Source organism: Oryctolagus cuniculus, chromosome 14 (genome assembly GCF_964237555.1).
Source record: "Oryctolagus cuniculus chromosome 14, mOryCun1.1, whole genome shotgun sequence".
NCBI classification, from domain to species: Eukaryota; Metazoa; Chordata; class Mammalia; order Lagomorpha; family Leporidae; genus Oryctolagus; species Oryctolagus cuniculus.
The window spans coordinates 88,033,207-88,053,268 of record NC_091445.1 but is presented as its reverse complement, the minus strand read 5'-3'; the positions used below and the strand labels follow the sequence as shown (position 1 = coordinate 88,053,268).

General features: G+C 45.0%; 1 protein-coding gene across 22 annotated transcripts in view; it reads right to left on the bottom strand.

Annotated features, from left to right (window-relative positions):
- Positions 1–20,062, bottom strand: part of MAST4 (microtubule associated serine/threonine kinase family member 4) — a 623,219-nt gene that overhangs the window by 44,902 nt on the left and 558,255 nt on the right. For all 22 annotated transcript variants that reach the window (XM_051853667.2, XM_051853671.2, XM_051853668.2 and 19 more), the window contains 5 exons: positions 18,202–18,411; positions 12,701–12,802; positions 9,116–9,248; positions 3,863–3,930; positions 1,779–1,864 (listed from right to left, as the gene is read on the bottom strand). In XM_051853667.2, coding sequence (XP_051709627.2) covers positions 1,779–1,864; positions 3,863–3,930; positions 9,116–9,248; positions 12,701–12,802; positions 18,202–18,411 — 599 coding nt within the window. The remainder of the gene's footprint in view (positions 1–1,778; positions 1,865–3,862; positions 3,931–9,115; positions 9,249–12,700; positions 12,803–18,201; positions 18,412–20,062) is intronic.

Below are 20,062 nucleotides of genomic sequence, written 5' to 3'. Positions count from 1 at the left end.
GTGTGTGCGTTCGTGTGTTTAGCAAGACAGGTAGACACCCTGCCCCTCTGCCAGGGTTGGTTCCCAGCCCCACTGACTGGAGCAGCTGCAGGACTGGTGTGTGAGCCACCCTGGCACAGAGCTACCTCTGGGAGCCACTGAAGAGCGGATTCATCTACCCACCGAGGCGTCCGTTTGTTCAGCCAGTTCATAGGAGCATTTTGACTGGGTAAAACAACAGGGGTGGCGCCATTCAAATTTCAAATGAGAAATAATTAAAACATAGAGGAAATCCGTTAGAAATGTAATGAGAGATTAAATCGGAGAAGAGCAAAAGGAAAAAAAATAGTTTTGGCTGATCGGCAAGGCTCCCATAGGCAGCTGCAAGCCCATTACTGACTTGGCCTGCATCCTGGTGTTTACTGATTCACAGCTTGTTTAACTTCTTGTATATTCCCTACCATTCCCCAAAGTGTGATATACCTCATCTACTCTACCGTGGTTTAATTGTGCTACAAATGAGTTTACTCAACCAATTAGAACTCCAAATACTGCTAAGACTACAAGCCCAAGTTTTATAAAAGTGATGCTTCATGTGCCACCTTATCCCAGAATGCTACTGCCAATAAAACGTAGCAATGCTTTCACCCATACGTCCATTAAACCCAAAACCAGCCTTCTCCCCAGTGAAGGGAGAAAAATCTCAGATCATCTCCAAAATGACAATCAAGTAAAAAAACAATTAGTAGAGACTAAACAAGACAGACCCACATACGACTGCACACTGGAATGATCTTCCTGATCTCAAAAAGTTTCAATGAGGCCCTTTCAGGAAATAAAATATCTCAAAAAAAAAAAAAAATATGATGTCACAAAGCATTAGAGAAGCCACAGAAGGAAATATGTTGCTTGACAGGGTCCTGAAGACAGACTGGTGAGGCTCAGAAAGGACTCACAGATATTTAAGTCCTTCGCTAAGTAAATGGTGTGGAAAATATTTAAGGTTAAAAAAAAATACGGAGAAACAACCCTGTGGCACTACCAATGTGGCTTTTATCTCATCTGCTCACAGGTGTGATAAACTGCAATAAATGTCAATGAGATTGTTTATTGCTCTCCATATACAGATGGAATTAGGATTAATTCTTAATTCAACTAGAACTCTGGGGCTGTCTGAAATGGATCAGGTCACAGTTTGTACATTAATTATCCTTCCAAACTACGTATGAGTAACTCCGGAAGATCTTGTCGTATTTACTCTATGCCACCAGAGGGAAATTATGTGCCTATAAAAATGGGTCAAAAGGCAGCCACACCATGATGACATCATAGCATAGAGTTCCATTTTGAAAATTCTGACATCATACAAAAAGGCAAAAGAGTGGGTTGCTCTGCATTTTCAGCCAGCCTTATTTAAATTTTTTTCTACCAAGGTTGAATACTAGTCAGACAGGAAATACAAGCTAATCCTCATGAAACAATGTTATCTATTAAATATGCATGTAACTTTTACTTCCCAAAGGGACAGAATGAAGGAGGCAGAAACAGGAATGCATCAATCTTTTCTTGTACTTGATAGTCACAAAGTCTTTCTCTCCAACTCCCTAAAATAACTTGGCCATCATTCAGTATGTTTCCTGAGGAGTCTCAAATAAGAAATCAGGGTGCATGCATAAAGTGGGAGCAGAGACCCGAAAAGTCAACTCCTAACACAACATCTATGCGACGTAAGTGTGCAGAACAAGTGAATCGCTCGGGTGTGTTCACATGCAATAGAGAGCTTTTCTTCAATTACTCACCCATAGGCCCCATTGCTAATCAACTTGATTGTTTCAAAATCACTTTCTCGAGGTTTCCTTCGAAGTTTCAGGGATGCATTAGAGCTCTTGAAAACAAAACATGAAAGTCAAAAAAAATTTCAGAATTTGAGGATATTATTTTCACGGCCACACAACTGTGTGCTACGCTGCTTGGTATGGGAAGCCCAGGGTGCTGGCTCCAGGGCCTGGCAGGATGAATCTTTCACAGCAGTGCTGGTGAAGCGGTTCCCCCCACCCCCACTGCTCAGTGGACCCTCATTTCCAGGAAGTAAGAACACCCAACTTTTTAAAAAAAAAATCCCAATTTTAATTTTTCTTCAAAAACTATTCCGATTATCATCATCCTTGTCTGTTAGCATTTTGAAATTTGATCCCAATGCCAAATCTTCCTTCTGATGCCCATCACCTGACGATGCATGGACTGCAGTGGCTCTTTGCGGGGCAGTGGATGAGGCGGCCCCTCTGCCCCAGGCCAGAGCTGGGCTATTTCTTTCCTGTTTGGAAAAGGCACGAGGCAACACACACAGAGGTTCTGCCTTCCTCACAAATCACAAATCTTACCATGGTGTAGATAGCAATTTCCAAAAAGAAGAGTTCTTTAAGAAGTGACGCTCAAAGAACAGGCATAAACAAAGAGCTTATTTCTGCAAACAGTTCTCTCGCGCCCACGGATTCCAGCGCTATGACAGCCCTTACAGCCTTTGGGCTCCTCTTTGCAGAGCTCAGAACTCTCCTCTGTCTGCTGTGGAAGAAGCTGCCCGCCTCTGAGTCAGTGCCAGCTGTCGTCCCTGACTGCCATCCCACTCTTTTCCTTTGGCACCTTCTGAATCTCGGCTTTTCCGCGTGAGTTTAGTGTCTACACAGAGAGCAGATCCAACCCCTGAACTCGAGGCCACCTGACCCCCTCAACCCAAGTGCCTCTTCTGCTTCCCCCGGCCTAGACCTGGAGCTAGGCCTCACCTACAGGAAACAGCTTCAAGCCTGGACCACGTCCTCCCACTGACCGCGCATTCATAGCTTTGGGCCACGAGGCTCTGCACGGTCTGCCTGCCTCATTAACCGCTACCTGAGGGATCTCATTCACGTCAGAGATGATGCCAAGTCACCCAGATCTCCCCAGAAACTCCCCTTCTGAGTGCCAGAGGGCACCAGAACACACACACCATTGCCCATTTGATGGCTCTTCTTGGGGGTTTCCAAGGAAACAGAATCTCCATACGTGCAAAATTATAAAAGTTTTGGTAATACAATTAACGAAACAGCTATCATTTATTATGGACTATATGATATTATCCTAAACATCTGCCATCTAGCCATCTTGTCGATCTATTTCACAGGTGGGGAAACTGAGGCACCGAATAATTGCCTACAGCTACTAAGAGGCGGGGTCAGTTTCCGAATCCAGACCATCTAACTCCAGGGTCAGATCAGCAGCATGGCTCCAGCAGCCAGGATCTCTCCCTGTGCCTCTGCAGCGCCCCTCACCTGGCTTGCCTGGGCACCCTGCCTGCTCCCCTGGCCCCCTCTGCTTGCTCTCTGTCAAGGTGTAACTCTGATTGCCATCTCCCTGTTTACTGCCCCCGCTCCACACACACACACACACACACACACTTCATTCAGAGCTCAGTCACTTCCCATTGTCCTTCACAAGAGAAGCAAAGCAACGGCTGACCAACATGAGCAACAGGGACCTACGTGTCCAGGCAATCTCGCCTTTTCTGGTCTAATAATTTCTCACATTTCAGCTCAGGTGCCACATTCTTGAGAAATCTTTTGGAACCAACCAAACTAAGGTAAAGCTTATGCTATGATCTAGTAGTGCACAGTCTCTATCAATCTCACTCATGTTTATCGTGTGTGTGTGTGAATGTGATTTCCCCTTTTTGTTAATTTCTATTTCTTTTGGATGCAAAAGGTTAAAGCCTCCAGTGCCTGGCACAATGACTTACACATAGAAGCACAATCAATATTTGTTGAACTAATAAAGTGTTTAACCCAGCCAACATCTCCAGATGCTGATAATGCGAAAAGCCAACATGGTATTTCATCCAGAAGATACTTACACTCACAGATTCATCTGTTTCTGGTGTTTCTGCTGTCCCACTGTCATAGTTCCCCAGCTGAGCCATTTCTATGTTGAAAAAACAGCAAGTACAGTTTAAGAAAAGCAGTGCAACTAGACAAGAGTACTAAGCTAAAACAAAGAAAAATAATTTCTCTATTACTATAAAAAAGAGAAAGTCTATTTTATACTCTAAAGTGCCTGCCCTTGGGAAGATCTTAAATCCCACGTGGCAAGAGCCAGCAGGGAACTCTTGAGAAGGTTCCTTACGCACCCTTCCTGGGAACCCGTTCCGTAAGAACACTGAGACAGGCCAGTGCCGCGGCTCACTAGGCTAATCCTCCGCCTTGTGGCGCCGGCTCACCGGGTTCTAGTCCCGGTCGGGGCGCCGGATTCTGTCCCGGATGCCCCTCTTCCAGGCCAGCTCTCTGCTGTGGCCTGGGAGTACAGTGGAGGATGGCCCAAGTGCTTGGGCCCTGCACCCCATGGGAGACCAGGAGAAGCACCTGGCTCCTGCCTTCGGATCAGTGCGGTGCGCCGGCCGCAGCGCACTAGCCGTGGCAGCCATTGGAGGGTGAACCAAGGGCAGAGGAAGACCTTTCTCTCTGTCTCTCTCACTATCCACTCTGCCTGTCAAAAAAAAAAAAAAAAAAAAAAACCACTGAGACAAGGATGGGCCTCTGCTCCAGCCCACAGGATTCACGACCTGGTACAGCTGCAGCTGCTTGCCAAGGGTCGGGTGGGTCAACAACTCTATTTCTTTTTTTAATTCTTTTTAAATTTATTTATTTGAGAGGTAGAGTTACAGACAGTGAGAGGGAGAGAGAGAGAAAGGCCTTCCTTCCGTTGGTTCACTCCCCAGATGGCCTCAATGGCTGAAGCGGCGTCGATCCGAAGCCAGAAGCTTCTTTCTGGTTTCCGACATGAGTGCAGGGGCCCAAGCACTTGGACCATCCCCTACTACTTTCCCAGGCCATAGCAGACAGCTGGATTGGAAGAGGGGCAGCCGAGACTAGAACCTGCGCCCATATGGGATGCCAGCGCTGCAGGCAGAGGATTAACTTACTACGCCACGGTGACGGCTCCAACGACTTTATTTCTAATCAGACATCTAAGAGAGGCCAGCCATCCTGGGCTCGGACGTGCAGCAGAGGTGCCCCCGATACAGCAGGGCAATGCTTCTCAGCTGTGATGAACACCCTTAGTTTCCTGCTCTGCCTCCTCTGCCGGCACACCAGGCACACTAAGAATCTGCAGCTTGTCAGAGAGGAAGTGACGGTGGTGGTTAAGAGGCGTTGGAGACGAAAGATCTGGGTAGCCACCCCTGTACTCACTTACTAGCTAGCGACCTTTCAGCTCCAACTCCAACCTCTTTCCCGTGACATGGGGACAATATTACTTATCTCTTGGAAATTTCCTGTGAGTGTTACACATAACAATGTGTGTACAGCTCCTAGCATGTTGACTAACAAAAACTGCAAGCTCTTTAAACATTGGTTATTGTTTTGTTTATGATTATTAATTACATCATGTAAAGTCGTCAGTTCTGGGCTGGACGTCATATCTTTGACACCAGCATCAGTACTACCCTGATGGCCCAGTTAAAAGGGACAAAGGCCAGGCCAGTGCCGTGGCATAGCAGGTAAAGCCGCTGCCTGCAGTGCCAGTATCCCACACGGGCACCGATTTGAGTCCCAGCTGTTCCAATTCTGATCCAGCTCTCTGCTGTGGCCTGGGAAAGCCGTGGAAGGTGGCCCAAAACCTTAGGCCCCTGCTCCCGCATCAGAGACCCAGAAGAAGCTCCAGGTTCTGGGCTTTGAATCAGAGCAAAGCTCTGGCCACTGCAGCCATCTGGGGAGTTAACCAGTGGATGGAAGTCCTCTCTCTTTCTGTCTCTGCCTCTCCATAACTCTGCCTTTCAAAAAAATAAATAAATCTTTAAAAAGAGAGAGCGAGAAAGTGGAATGCAGCTGACATTTAGATAAATAAGTGGGAAAACCTTTTCATTTTCATTCTTATCCTTTAAAAAATGCTTAATAAAAAAGAATAGGAAGGCCGGCACCATGGCTCACTTGGCTAATCCTCCACCTGTGGCGCCGGCACACCGGGTTCTAGCCCTGGTTGGGGTGCCGGATTCTGTCCCGGTTACCCCTCTTCCAGGCCAGCTCTCTGCTGTGGCCCGGGAGTGCAGTGGAGGATGGCCCAAGTACTTGGGCCCTGCACCCCATGGGAGACCAGGAAAAGCACCTGGCTCCTGGCTTTGGATCAGCGCAATGCGCCAGCTGTAGAGGCCATTTGGGGGGTGAACCAACGGCAAAGGAAGACCTTTCTCTCTGTCTCTCTCTCACTGTCTAACTCTGTCTGTCAAAAAAAAAAAAAAAAAAAAAAAAAAAAAAGAACATGAAAGAATCTAATCTTCTCCAGAACTCTGGCAAGGGTTTATCTCCAAGTGGAAGGATCAGAGAGAATCTGTATTTTCTTCTATTACTTGCATTTTATAATTTTTCAAAATTCATCATGTATAATAAAATACTTTATAGCATCGAAAACTTTCTAAGGCTCTTCATATAAGTATGTTCTTATAATCATCCTTTCTGGGCAAAGATAATGTATAAAAAACAGGAAGCAAAATAATTACTGGGGTACTCATTTTACCTTTATATAAAAATTTACAAGCCTTGCATTCTCAAATAACTGGAAATAGACATTCACTTTCCCAGTGTAACCTTTAAGGAGAATTCTAGAATAAAAATGAGCTTAACACAAACTATGTAGTTTCTTGGTATCATTCAAATGATCCCAAAATCCAGTGTGACCAGCACAATACATTTAATGGGGCTGGAGGTAAGTTAAAATGTACGCATGTTCAGTGTGAGGGGATAGGTTTGGGGCAGGCATTTTGGTATAGCAGGTTAAGCTGCCACTTGAAGTGCCAGCATCACATATGGGCACTGGTTCGAGTCTAGGCTCCACTTCCAAGCCGGCTCCCTGCACCCCTGTAGGAGACCTAGAAGAAGCTCCTGGGAGTGAACCAGTGGATGGAAGACCTCTCTTTCTGTCTCTCCCTCTTTCTTTGTAATTCTGCCTTTTAAACAAACTTTTAAAAATTTTTATTTTTGTTTGTTTTTCCCTAGAAACCTTTTATTTAAGATATACAAACTTCATGCATGTCAAAACTACAGCTTTATACTGTGTAAGTAAAACACCAAGAGCAGCTAACATTTACTATAAGAAATTATTAGGTTAAGCTAATACAGAGATAAACTCATACAATCCTCAAAACAAGCCAATGAGTAGGTACTATTCTCCAACCCGCTTGTTCAGAAGGAACTGGGGCAGAAAGGGGCTCATAAGCCGGAGTGGTCAAGGTCACCGGGCTAGCAGTGCAGGCTTCAGGGTGCAGTCCTAGGCAGCCGGGCTACAGAACTCCCACTTCTGACCTTCAAATGGCCAGGCTTTGCGTGTGTGAGTTTAGACGTTGACTAGAAAAGGGAGCGAATGCCTACTGGAGTTTGTTTGTCATCATTTAGTAAATTACACGGAGGAGTCACATCTCAAGTGTTAAACAATAGATGTCAAAAGTGATGCTACGTCAAGAAAAGGCAGTGTCAAGAGTTAAAAACGTAAGTCCCGGTGATAAATTTCTGTTACTAAACTCCAAAGCTGTCAGAGCCCACTATGAACGTTTTAAAGCCTCTATAATGGGCCTCAATGCTGAGACTACAGTGGTACTTCCTGCCGCGTAAGGAAAGAGTGAGGGCCTGCCTTGGTCTACACCTCAATGGGTGATACCATCTTCGCCACAGCAGCGTGAACAGTCACTCTAATACACTCTGACAGCCTCCCCCACTGCAATTATTTTCGTAAAAAAAAAAAATTAAAAGATGGTTGTGTTTTAAATAGAATTTCTGCTAAATAACTATTATCTGGGAAGCACATATTATTTGTAAGCAGTGGGTAGTAATGGGATGGAACCAAGAGTCAGCTTTTGAAGCAGGAAGCGAAGGCATCATTTTGTAATGCCTGAAGAGATTTTTAAAACTCATCTAAATACCATTAAACATCTGCCCTTTTTATTTCATTGATTTAAACCATTTCTGAAGACTCATGATTCAAAAAGGTAAAGATGGTAATTTAAAAGCCAGGGGGAGAAAGCTCTCCCCGGGGAACTTTTCAGAAAAGCAGCCACCAGTCTGTGATAAGTGATGAATCTGTTGTGGTATTGCTTTCAGTACAGTATAAATTTATCTGGCATTATCTCCCAGTAATGCATGCATCATTTCACTGGAAGCAAAGATAGGATGGTCGTGAGAGCAAACAAAGCCGGGGAAGCCAGAGAGAGCAGGGCAGAGCGTGGCAGGTTCCCTGGGCTTCCTGGGGGTGGGGTGGGGGGCCTACGGTCCCGGAAACCTCATTTACCTCCAGTAGGAACAGTGGTGCAGGATAAACACTGTTTGCAAATTCAATTTAATGAACCAGGAAGACAATTTTGAATGGAGTCAACAATTGTTCGTGAGTCCTTTTAGGCAGTCCATAACCCTAAGTGTTATAAATAACAATCCCAAACAATAATGAACAGGAAAGGTTGGTGGTGGGGGTGGGGCGAATGGCTTACCAATATTAGATTTTTGAAAATCACTAACAGGATGTTTCCTCTTCTCTGTACTTAATAGGATTATATCCGTTTTTTTTTTCCCCTTCATATGAATCAGCCATAAATCCTTTCATAAGCTTCACCAAGCATTTCTTTTTTTGCACTGGCTCTCTTGTCTGTTACTATTTTTCATGCTTTCTCAAGATAAGTAAGAAAAATATCTAACAGTACTGCCCTCAGTGTAGTCTGCCATCAGCTATCTTACTCCCACATGGAATTTAAATGTTAATTTTAAATGAACCAGAATTCTTTAACAACATTTGCAAACTTAAAAGTACTCTCAGGAAGAGCCCCACAGCCTTGCAAGGGCATGAATGCTCCAAGATTGAAATCGGAATCCTCCTGGGACTGCCTGGCATTCTCAGGTTGACGGGTGTCTAGGATTTCAAGCCCTGGCCCCGGACTCCAGGTAACACCACATGGCGCATGCTCACTTGCTCTTCCAGGACTCCACTCCTGGCTGTCTCCTTCAAGTCACAATTGCTCCTGAAACAGACGCACGAGGAAAACCACCACCCACCACCTGCCACCTGCCACCGAGTTCTCCCACGGCACAGTGGGCCTGAGCGAGTGACACACTGGTCCAAGCAGGGCACTCACCTTCCAGAGGGTCCTTATTCAGCCCCAGTTGGCTGATGATGTACCTGGGAATGTCAGTTTTAATCCCCTGGCCTTCCTTTGCATGGCCTTCTGCTGCTTCCAATAAATAATAAAATTCTTCAGGATCAAATTCCTAGCGGAAGACAAACACAGATGGATATTTGAGCCAACACTGTCTGGGCTTTTATTCTATGAATCTTATTCACAAGAAAACTGCTGGACATACACAGCTGTAGGTTCTCTGCAGAAAGGAGGCGAGAGCTTTAGAAACTACAAAGTGCACTTCATACTTGAACCTGAATTGTAAGTCAGTTGATGCATTTGCGTACTTGATAACTCAATGATTGTCTCTGATTTCTTTGTAACACAACTTCAAAAATCTCCATCTCACTGAAACTGCATGTGCATATAAGAAAGGAAAGTGCCCCTTCATTTTATTTGAAATGCAAAGAGAGAAAAATAGCCAGGTGGATATCTTCCATCCACTGGGTCCTGCCCAAATGCGCACAATAGCAGAGGCTAGGTTAGGCCACAGCCAGGAGCCTAGGACTCAGTCTGGGTCTCCGATGTGGGTGGCAATGACCCACATCCTTGAGTCATCACCGACTGTGTCCCAGGTGCATGTCAGCAGGGAGCTGGATTTGGAAGTGGTGCTGGAGCTGGCACCAGGCACTCCAGCGTGGGGTGTGAGTGCCTCAACAGCATCCCCACTACGGAGTCAAATGCCTCTCACATCTGCGTTCCAATCACCAGCAACATTTTAAAATCTCAGAGTTTATCTAGAGGATTCAGTGTTTTTCTCCATACAACCACTCTCAAAAGGAACAGGTTCCTAAACCTGTACACATGAAATAGATGAAATCTGCATGATTTAAATAAAATTTAGTAATAAATAAGTAGGGCCAGCGCCATGGTGTAGTGGGCTAAGCCTCTGCCTGCAGCACCAGCATCCCATACGGGCACTGGTTCGTATCCGGGCTGCTGCTCTTCCGATCCAGTTCTCTGCGTGGCCTGGGAAAGCAGTGGAAGATGGCCCAAGTCCTTGGGTCCCTGCACCCACGTGGGAGACTTGTTAGAAGCTCCAGGCTGCTGGCTTCAGATCAGCCCAGCTCCTGCCATTGTGGCCATTTGGGGAGTGAACCAGCGGATGGAAGACCTCTCTGTCTCTACCTTTCTATGTCTATAACATTATCTCTCAAGTAAATAAATAAATAAATAAAAGGGATAGCTTAGAATATATTTATGCAAGTTTTGCAGGACACACTGATGTCTAAATTTATTAGAAAAACTTCATTACCATTTTTAGTTAATTCTCAAATTAAGTTATTAATTATTTACATAATACAAAGATTAAGAAAGAAAAATAGGATATTAACATCCAATTACCTTTGTCTTCTCTAAAACTTTGGTAATACATCTTTCCCATGTACTTTCTTTTTTTTTTCAGATTTATTTATATACTAATTTATTTGAAAGGTAGAGTCATGGTGGGGAGACAGAAAGAGGGAGAGAGAGAGAATCATCCATCCATTTCGTGCCATTTACATAAATGTGCAGTGACTGAGAGGGGAAGCCTGGGAACTTTAGGCAGAAGCTGGTCAGCCTGGGGGGATATCCCCTAATACTCTAACTCCAGTTTCATCTGACCTGTAGACAACACTGAAGACAACCACGTTCCCTAAGCTAGTACCAACTTCACTTGCTTCTATCTTTGAAAAGATCCATTTTACTTTTTCCCTTCTGAATACGAAAAATCCCACTTCCTCTTTTATGCCAGGATCTGCTCATAGTATACCTGCTGCTGTCCAGAAAAAACAAGTTTTAATGCAAAATGGTATTTTACCCCAACTGAAGCAATTGCAGGAAGTAGAAGCACACGGTGCACAATTCGAAAGCCCCTGTGAGAAGCAGCACCAAGCCTCCCTTCTGCCTGCATTGGCCAGGACCAGTTCTCACTCCCAGCAGCACCCACAGTTTCCCTGTTGTCCTGCCAGAAACGCCAGATACCAAAAGGTGCTTGATTCTGGGATTCGAAAGGCCATGGCCACTAGAAAAACCCAAACTCATGCAGCTTTCTCCTCAATATCTTCTCTGTGCTGTGCCTCACTCTGTGCTGATCCATGGTCCATGGGTAGGAATACTCCATTACTATAAAACACTACAAAAGCTAATGAGAGGGACCGACACTGGTTAGCAGGTAAGGCCACCGCCTGCAGTGCTGGCATCCCATATGGGCACCAGTTTGAATCCCGACTGCTCCTCTTCCAATCCAGCTCTCTGCTATGGCCTGGGAAAGCAGTAGAAGATGGCCCAAGTCCTTGGGCCTCTGCACGCACATGGGAGACCCAGAAGAAGCTCCTGGCTCCTGGCTTTGGATTTGCACAGCTCCAGCCGTTGCTGCCAGTTAGGGAGTGAACCATCGGATGGAAGACCCCTCCCTCCCTCCGCCCCCCCCACCCGCCGCCTCTCCTCTCTGTGTGTAACTCTTTCAAATACATAAATAAATCTTTTTTTTTAAAAAAAGCTAATGAGAATAAAGGAAAAAATGAAGCACTAAAATGACAAGTATATGTGTTTGTGATTATGAAAAGTTGTATTGTATTCTGTATTATAATTACTTTCATGGCTAGAACTTCAAAGTGAGGTTTTTTAAAACTTTTAAAAAGTTTCTTTATTTGAAAGGCAGACGCATACACATACACTCCCAGAGAGTGCTCATCCACTGGTTTTCTCTTCAAATGCTAGCAATGGCCAGGGCTAGGCTAGGGCCAGGGCTAGGAACTCAATCAAGGTCAATCATGTGGGTGGCAGGAGCCCAATGGCCTGACCACCACTGCTGACTCCCAGGGTCGATGTTGGCTGGAAACTGAGTCAGGAGCTAGAGCTGAGAATTGAACCACAGGACTCCAATGTGGGATGTGGGCATCTTAAGTAGGCTAAACACCTGCTCCCTAAAACTGAGTTTCAAATGCCACCATACAGCCCTTTAAAACAATTCTTATGTCTAAAGCTTCATATTTATGCAAAGATGTGACTGAAAATCCAATGAAAATTTCATAAAACAAACATTTTGAAACAGGAAAATGGTCCCTGGCAAAAAAAAAATATACATATATATAAAATTGAAAAAATGAACTAAGATATAAAATTCACACTCCTTCCGGTTTGAAGGAGGGCCTGCTGTAATCTCCCAAATGGGTCGCTAACTATCTCTGACTTCCCTCTTTCTGCATCTTATCAACTCAAAAAAAAAAAAAAAAGCACAGCGAGCGTTTTAAATTAGCTGTGACATAAAGTAATTATGCTGAGATGGAGTCAGGCACATCATTTCATATCATCTTTCAAGTTTGACCGGAATACGATAGGACTATCACTTCATACAGCACAAGTCCGAGAATTCCTTCTTAAAATCGGAGAGGACAAGTCACATACGGATGTCATCGTACGCGTTCACACGCTGTAGTTCCTCCTGACTCTTCCCATTTAGCTCTGGGGGTTGAAGGCAAATGAAATGGGAGCCTTCTGAAGGCTACCGCTCTCCCTCAGTGAGCAGTCAATAATGGAGTCACATTGAAAGGCACATACCAGGCACTCCAGTAACCGAGCAGGGCGGGCAATGACGATCAGGATCTTCCGGACGAGCTGTTTAATAAAGGCCAACTCTCCACTCTCTGAGCGATCATGAGCCTACGGAAAAGCAATCAACAGAATGATAATACAGAGTCCCTCCACTAAATGGGAAAGAAACTCAGCAAAGCATGCTAATTAGGTCATTCCAAATATTCAAAAGTTAACTGATTTAGAAGGCATTCTTAGAAGACGGGTAACCAGGCATTATCTGCAAATAAACAGACATCTATATCTACAAAATAGTCCCGTTAACTAAAGTTCAATTGCAAAATTTTGATTTATTATCTGTATTAAAAATCAAGCATAAGGGCTCTGGTGGTGAACTGCAAGTACAGGAAACATTAAAAGTTTACGACACATTAAGTACACGGTGTAAGTGGAGCCGGCAGCTGATCCAGAGCCTTGACTTTCTACATGCAACATCTTGGATGGGTGACACAGCTGACATAGTACAGGGCTGCTGGAGCCACTCGGAGCATTTCCAGGTTCATAAAACATATTTACATAGACAACACGATTAGCCTACAAATTAGTTATTTTACCACGTGGAAAAGTGTGTAATGCTTATTTCACGTGTTAGCTGCAAAATGTTTACACTTGGGTATCTACATAAGAATTCGATTTGACACACTGAATAAATAAGACCAAGACACTCAACTCAGCAAAATTAAACTCATTTAGGAATCTTTAAAAAATTCTCATGTTGCCTAAATCCAATAAATCTTCTGAAAGAAAAGCTTAGCTTCTTAAAAATTCATTCAAAATTTCAATGATAGTTTCTGGAAGAAATGAGGTAGATATATATATCAAGGCAGGCATAACAGCTTTGGAAGTTTTACTGTAACTCAATTTTAGGCGTTCTTAATTTTTTAGTATGAGTTAATTCCTTCTAAGAATCTAAAAACTATTTACAATAAAAGAACTGGGCCGAACAAATTTGCAAACGAATGACTAAACTTAGAAGGTCTACTGAATTTAAGTCATCAAATCAAAGGTAATTTTCCAAAACATAGGTACAGAAACCATATATGGGCAACAGCAAAACAGTTAACATTTAAAATGTAAAAAAAGTAAACAACAGGGAAATGACTACTGGTAAGCAACTGTAGAATAAAGTATGTCCAAAGAAAACCAACTAGTACTTATAATTGAAGATCCCAGTAACAAGTACGGAGGCTAGAGTACATATATAATATACATGCTATAAATTTTGAAAGCTGCCTTTAAATTTCTTTACAATTTTTCTTATGCAACAAAAGCAGCCCTTGGAAGATATAATTAATGCCAAGAAATATGCCTTCTCTTTAACCAAACTAAACAGAAAACTTTAAAGATGCAAAACAACCACCCAATATCTTGGATAATAATTTTGGTTGAATACTGAAGATTTTTTCTAATATAATAATTATTGCTTTATAGGTTAAAGAATATAAACAAAATCTAAACAAACTGAACACATTTTGGGGATCGATTTAGGGGAAAATGAGAACCTGATTTTGGAAAAAACAGAAATAGTCCACTTTGGGCTCCACTTCAAACATCACAGAAATAATTCATTTTAATTTCTTCCTACTAAGAATGATCAGCCATGACCAAGGCCAAAAGATACAAGTTATAACTCAAGGCCGGCGCTGCGGCTCACTAGGCTAATCCTCCACCTAGCGGCGCCGGCACACCGGGTTCTAGTTCCGGTCGGGGCACCAGATTCTTTCCCAGTTGCCCCTCATCCAGGCCAGCTCTCTGCTGTGGCCTGGGAAGGCAGTGGAGGATGGCCCAAGTGCTTGGGCCCTGCACCTGCATGGGAGACCAGGAGAAGCACCTGGCTCCTGGCTTCAGATCAGCGCGGTGCGCCGGCCGCAGCGCACCAGCCGCGGCGGCCATTGGAGGGTGAACCAATGGCAAAGGAAGACCTTTCTCTCTGTCTCTCTCTCACTGTCTACTCTGCCTGTCCAAAAAACAAGTTATTAACTCAAATAACATTTTATCTACTCCCATTAAGGGAAAGAGAAGGAGCTTTACTAAAACACCACCAAATAAAAAGATCCCATTAGCCAGGAAAGAGAAATTCTTCCCTGGTTGCCGGGGCAAGCTCCACGAGGGTGGGGGAGGAATCCGTGGAACTTGGTCTCTGTGTTTTGAGTATTGGCCACTGTAGAAAAGCGCAGGCACCCAGACTTGAGAGGACGTTAGCGCTTCCCATGCGTTGCATTTGCTTTGGCTAAACACGCCTAACTGGAAAAACGGGTAAAGACATAAAAGCATTCATCTGGAATTAACCTAGGCCTCAGGACTTGAAAAAAACGTCAGTTGAACCAAGACGCTGAAATCCCAGGAGGGCTCTGCCTGGCTTCCGTGATAGACGGACAGTGGGGACAGTGGCTGGACGATAGGCCTGCTGGGCACAGAATGCCCCGTCTGGGAAGCAGCCAACACATCATGGGGCCACCGATGCAAGTTCCTAAAATTGGGCTCCACCTAGAAGGAGCGTGCTCCCTGGGACAGATTAGCTTTAAGACCTGGAAGAACACTGAAAATGTGATTCTGGAGGTAGTTTTAATTTTTATAAAAGATCTGCAAGAAGAGGTTTATTTTTAAAGATAAACAAGACAACATTCTTATTCAAACCCAACAATGACCCACCCTGTGCCACAAGTATACTTGCGCCTGCTTCTCCGACCAAAAGAGAAACTCTCTAAAAGGTACACACATTTTCATCCATTACATTGCTCATTCATTCACATGATCTCTGAAATTCTGTTTTCTCTCTCTTTTTTTGTTAATTGCCACAAAGCAGTCCAGCCAGTCTATCACAGAGAAAGGAAATTCAGTGAAGGATTTCAGTATCTGTAGCTTTGGCCATCAACTGCACCCTTTCAGGAGGGCTTATGAAGGAATGAAAAACATGATTATGGTCACGTGCTGGGACAGACCTGCGGGATCAGGGGAGGAGTATCTCAGAGGCTGACTAGAGAGCAGCTCTCCGGTCTGCTTCCTCTGCTCTCAAGACTATTTACTATTTCACAAACATAATTTTCAAGATATCCCCATAGGTAGTAACAGAGTGTTCCCAGCATTTTGCAGGTGCTGATTTGATTAGCAGGAACAACAGAATTAGGTGACTTGATCACAAATCATAACGTATTAAATAGTTTGGCATGCTCATATAGTACTTTCTTCCTCCCTCAACCCCTCCGAAGTTAAGACCTGATGACCACTATGCACTGAGGGAGGCACTAGGGAGTTAGAGATGAGCCCTGTTCCTCAAACAGCCCGACGTCTACTGGTAAAGGGAGACCCCCAAGAGCTCGTCACCACATTCTGTGGCTAAGATGTGCTCAGAGGGAAGGGCAGTGCTGTGGGCCATGCTATGCTTCTCACCTGCAGATACAATGCAGCACTCAAGAGTGGTAGCTATGCTGACAGCTGCACGGAAGTATGGTTGTTCAGGGTTCGCACTGAAGGGGCTGGGCAAAGGAGGATGAGGGTCCAAGTGAGGGAGTGGTTATCGACAGTTGGAGAAATCGTTAAGAGGGGACCTGTGTGAGTCTAGTGAGTGGTTGGCTGATGAAGTGCACAAGAAAGCCAAGTATGTCTAAGTTCCAGCAGGTGACTGGGGAGACGGTGGTGCCAATGATGGCGGCAAAGAATTCAGGGGAAGCAGGTGTGGTCCAAGAAAGGCTGGACAGTCCAGCCTGGGACAGGCTGGGTCCGCTGCTTTGGTGGGCTGTGCAGGTGGAAAGACACTTGGGAAGTGGACAGACACCTGAATATGAAATTGGCCGTCTGAGACACAGGTGGGGAGCCACTGGAGTCCATGGGGATTGACTAGAAGACCACCGGGGAGTGGGCAGGAGCAGCAGAAGCAGCAGGAGGTCGGGGAACTCACTGTGGAAAGCATAAGCTGCAAGAGGAAACTCTTAGGAGAAGCAAAGACAAGGTCAGAGAGGCAACAAGAATGGGAGAATATGTTAACAGGGAACGGGGATACAGAAAAAGAGAATTTTACCACCGCTGGATGCAATACTGTGCCAGTAAAATAGGCCTACTCCAGCAAAACACCCAGCAGATACAACAGTTATAAGGACATTGGGAAGGTTAGTGACAGAAGGCCAGATCCCTGCATTGGACAAATACTGGGATTTTTCTGTGTGTCACACACCCCAACCTAGGTGAACACAGCAAATATTCCTGTGCACACAGCCTGTGGACTGGATCATAATGCTACTCAAAGTGTGGTCCCCAGGCTGGAGCCAGCCCATGAACAGTTGTTGGTGTGTGACGCCGTAACAAGTGACAGTAGCAGCGCGCCACCCTGACAGCACGTACACACTGCCAGAACCCACAGGTACATGATCATCTGCCTGTAAATTCACCTGCACTTTAGTTTATGGGAGGAGCAGCCCCTGCCAATCTGGAAGCCAGCAACGACAAAACCCACAAAACAACACACCCACCACCCCCACCCCACCCCGGCCCCGCTCCAGGAAGCCTGAGAGGCACAGCTTTAGTGGGCTGCTCAAGGGTGGCACGTGAGAAATGGGGACAGAGTAGGGGGAGCCCTTTCAGGACGTCAGGGAAAAGAGAGAAGCAGAGGCTGCTAACCCTGTAGAAGAGGGCTCTTCCTCACTCGCCAAAAATGTGGTGGGACAGGTGGATTTCTTGAAAATTGGGATACTCGTACTTTCGCTCAGTTCTGCGCAATTTATACATTTAAACTTAGAGAAAACCACCTATGATTTTGTTTCCTTGGGCACAATTCATGCCCTATGAGACTCACCAATATAATACATCCAAAGACACAGGCTCACTAGGTTTCACATGTAGGCTGCAAAGCTATGAACGGAGTTCCATGCTGCCACCCACACTCCCCTCCTGTCCCCAGTGCTACCAGGAGCCAGGCATGCACATTGAGACAGAGTCAGGTCCTGTGTCTATCTGTCATTTTTGGAAATTGGATATTTTGTTAGAAGAAGAACTGACACTACTGAAAATGTAAGTTGCCATTTACTACCCAACACCATCGCAGGTTAATTAATAGGACACATAGCCTGGAAGAAACTAGCAATTTCCCATTTAGCTTTTCCAGATATTAGAACCAGATAGCACCATCAAATAACACACCCACGCTCAGGCAATTTATAACTTTAAGGTGAAGGGGAAAAGAAATCACTGCTTCAAAATCCTTCACAATCCACTTATCCCAGACTCGTGGATTGCTGGGTCCCAAGGTTCCTGTAAAGGTTATTACATTAACTTTCTATTACTCTACATAATGACCAGAACCAGTTTATAGTAAGTAGCAATCAGCTGGGTGTTCCTCTTCTCCTTTGCTTCCCTGGAATGGGAACTCAATCTCTCAGCTGCAACGTATAAGCAAATGGTCCCATAAAAATCATTTTTTTCTCCAGGAGAACTGCAAACAAATTAGAAAACTTTATATGGTGCATGGTTCTCACCTCCTGTAGCAACTTATCTAACTTGTGCTGCAATTCCAGGAAGTATCGGGAGGTGATGAGACCCTGGTGGGATTTATCCAAGCAGTCCCGGGCCAGCTCAATAATCTGGTGGTGAGTGAAGCTCAGCACTCCGTCTGCGAGGGGAAGGACGTTGTCGGGAGAGTAGCTGGTGATGATCTCCTTCAGGCGCTCTTCCATCTGAGCCGTAGCCTGTTTAGAGAAGACACACGTGCAGGTGTAACACAAGGAAACGCAGCAAGCGCGCCAACGACCACATTTACCCAGCTCTGAAACCAGATTCTGGACAGGACATGTCAAAGCTGCCCCACTGCTCCATTTCTGTGTGATACGATGAACGGGCAGACATCTGTCCAAACACACTGATTATACAACCCCCGGAAGGAGCCCTAATGTCCGTGTGGACTGTGGGTGGCAAGGAGGTGTCAGTGTGGCTTCACTGATGGTCAGAAATGTACCTATTTAAGGTGGGGGGGGGGGTCACGGGGGAGGGCTCTGCCCATGGGGGCAGAGGTCAGATGGGCAATCTCTGCATCTCCCACCTAATTCGGCTGTGAAGCCAAAGCTGCTCTACGGCCTAAAGTTTACAGAATACAAAAGAAGGGAAGGAAGCAGCAACTGCCCCCTGCTGCCTGGTGGAATGACAATAATAAAGATTCAGGAATAAATTTGACCATGGACATTTCAGGACGCTCATCCCTTTCTTCCTATATCCTATCCAACATAAATTGTGAGCTGTTTCACATTAACTCGGCTAATACTGAATTGTTTATGTGTTCCTTTTAGATCGTGGGCACTTGCAGATAGATTATATTTAAAAAAATCAAGCATTTCTTTGGGCTTTACTTAAAAATAAGCACTCTTGCTAGGGTGAAGGTTGTTTTCTCGGATAGGTTTTAATGCACCAGGAGTGCAAATGTAAACCATCTTTATCCTTTCCTTAAAAAACACATCTTGCACAAAGGGCCAAGGGGAGTACCTTGATAAAAACAGACCCAAAATTTCCTATTCAACTTTCACTTCTTCCTCTGGGATCACCTAGTGCCTCTTCAAAACCCCTGCCATACACTGTCTATATAAGAGGATTCCTTTTTCCTCCTTCCTTGGGTTCTCCTCTGAAACCCTGGCCTGCATGGATGAGGCACAGTTAGAATCTGTTTCCCTGGTAAGCAAGTGACACATGAGGAATAGCTGAAGCAGCGTTAATCAATGACATCGACATTGGGTTCATTACAAATAATAAGTGCTCCACTCCTGATTTATGAAACGAGAGACTTCCTTTTGTTCTCTTGCCTAGGGTAACAAATGTGTGTGTGGCTGGGGGTGGGAGGGAGGAGGGCAGGGACATTAGGAACAACACGGAGAGGCTGCTGTCTCCCAAGTCTGTGGGAACACTCTGGTGGGAAGGAGCTGCAAATAAGGAAAGGCGACAGGGACTATCAGAAAGCGGCTCCTCGCAGCCAGGGAGTGGGCAACGATTCTTCACAAATTGCTCTCTGGCTCCATTCAAACTCCTTCTACCAGTCTGCCTGGGCCACGTCACGGCTGCACCCTCCCTTCTGAATTACAGAGCTGGAAATGTAATGGCAAAAAAGATGGGAACTTATAGACAATCAAAATTAAATAGGAAAAAAAAAAAACACAACTTCCATGATACACCAATCTACAGGCTCTTGATGGAAAAACTGGTGTCTCTTGGCAATACAGCAGTGGGTTCAGAACCTGGGAATCGGGAACAGCAAGGGTCCACAGGCTTTCCAACCACCCCTCCACACAGCTGCTCATCAGGCCCACCCAGGGGTGGCACACAACCAGCAAGGGTTTGCTTTCCACACATTTCAGC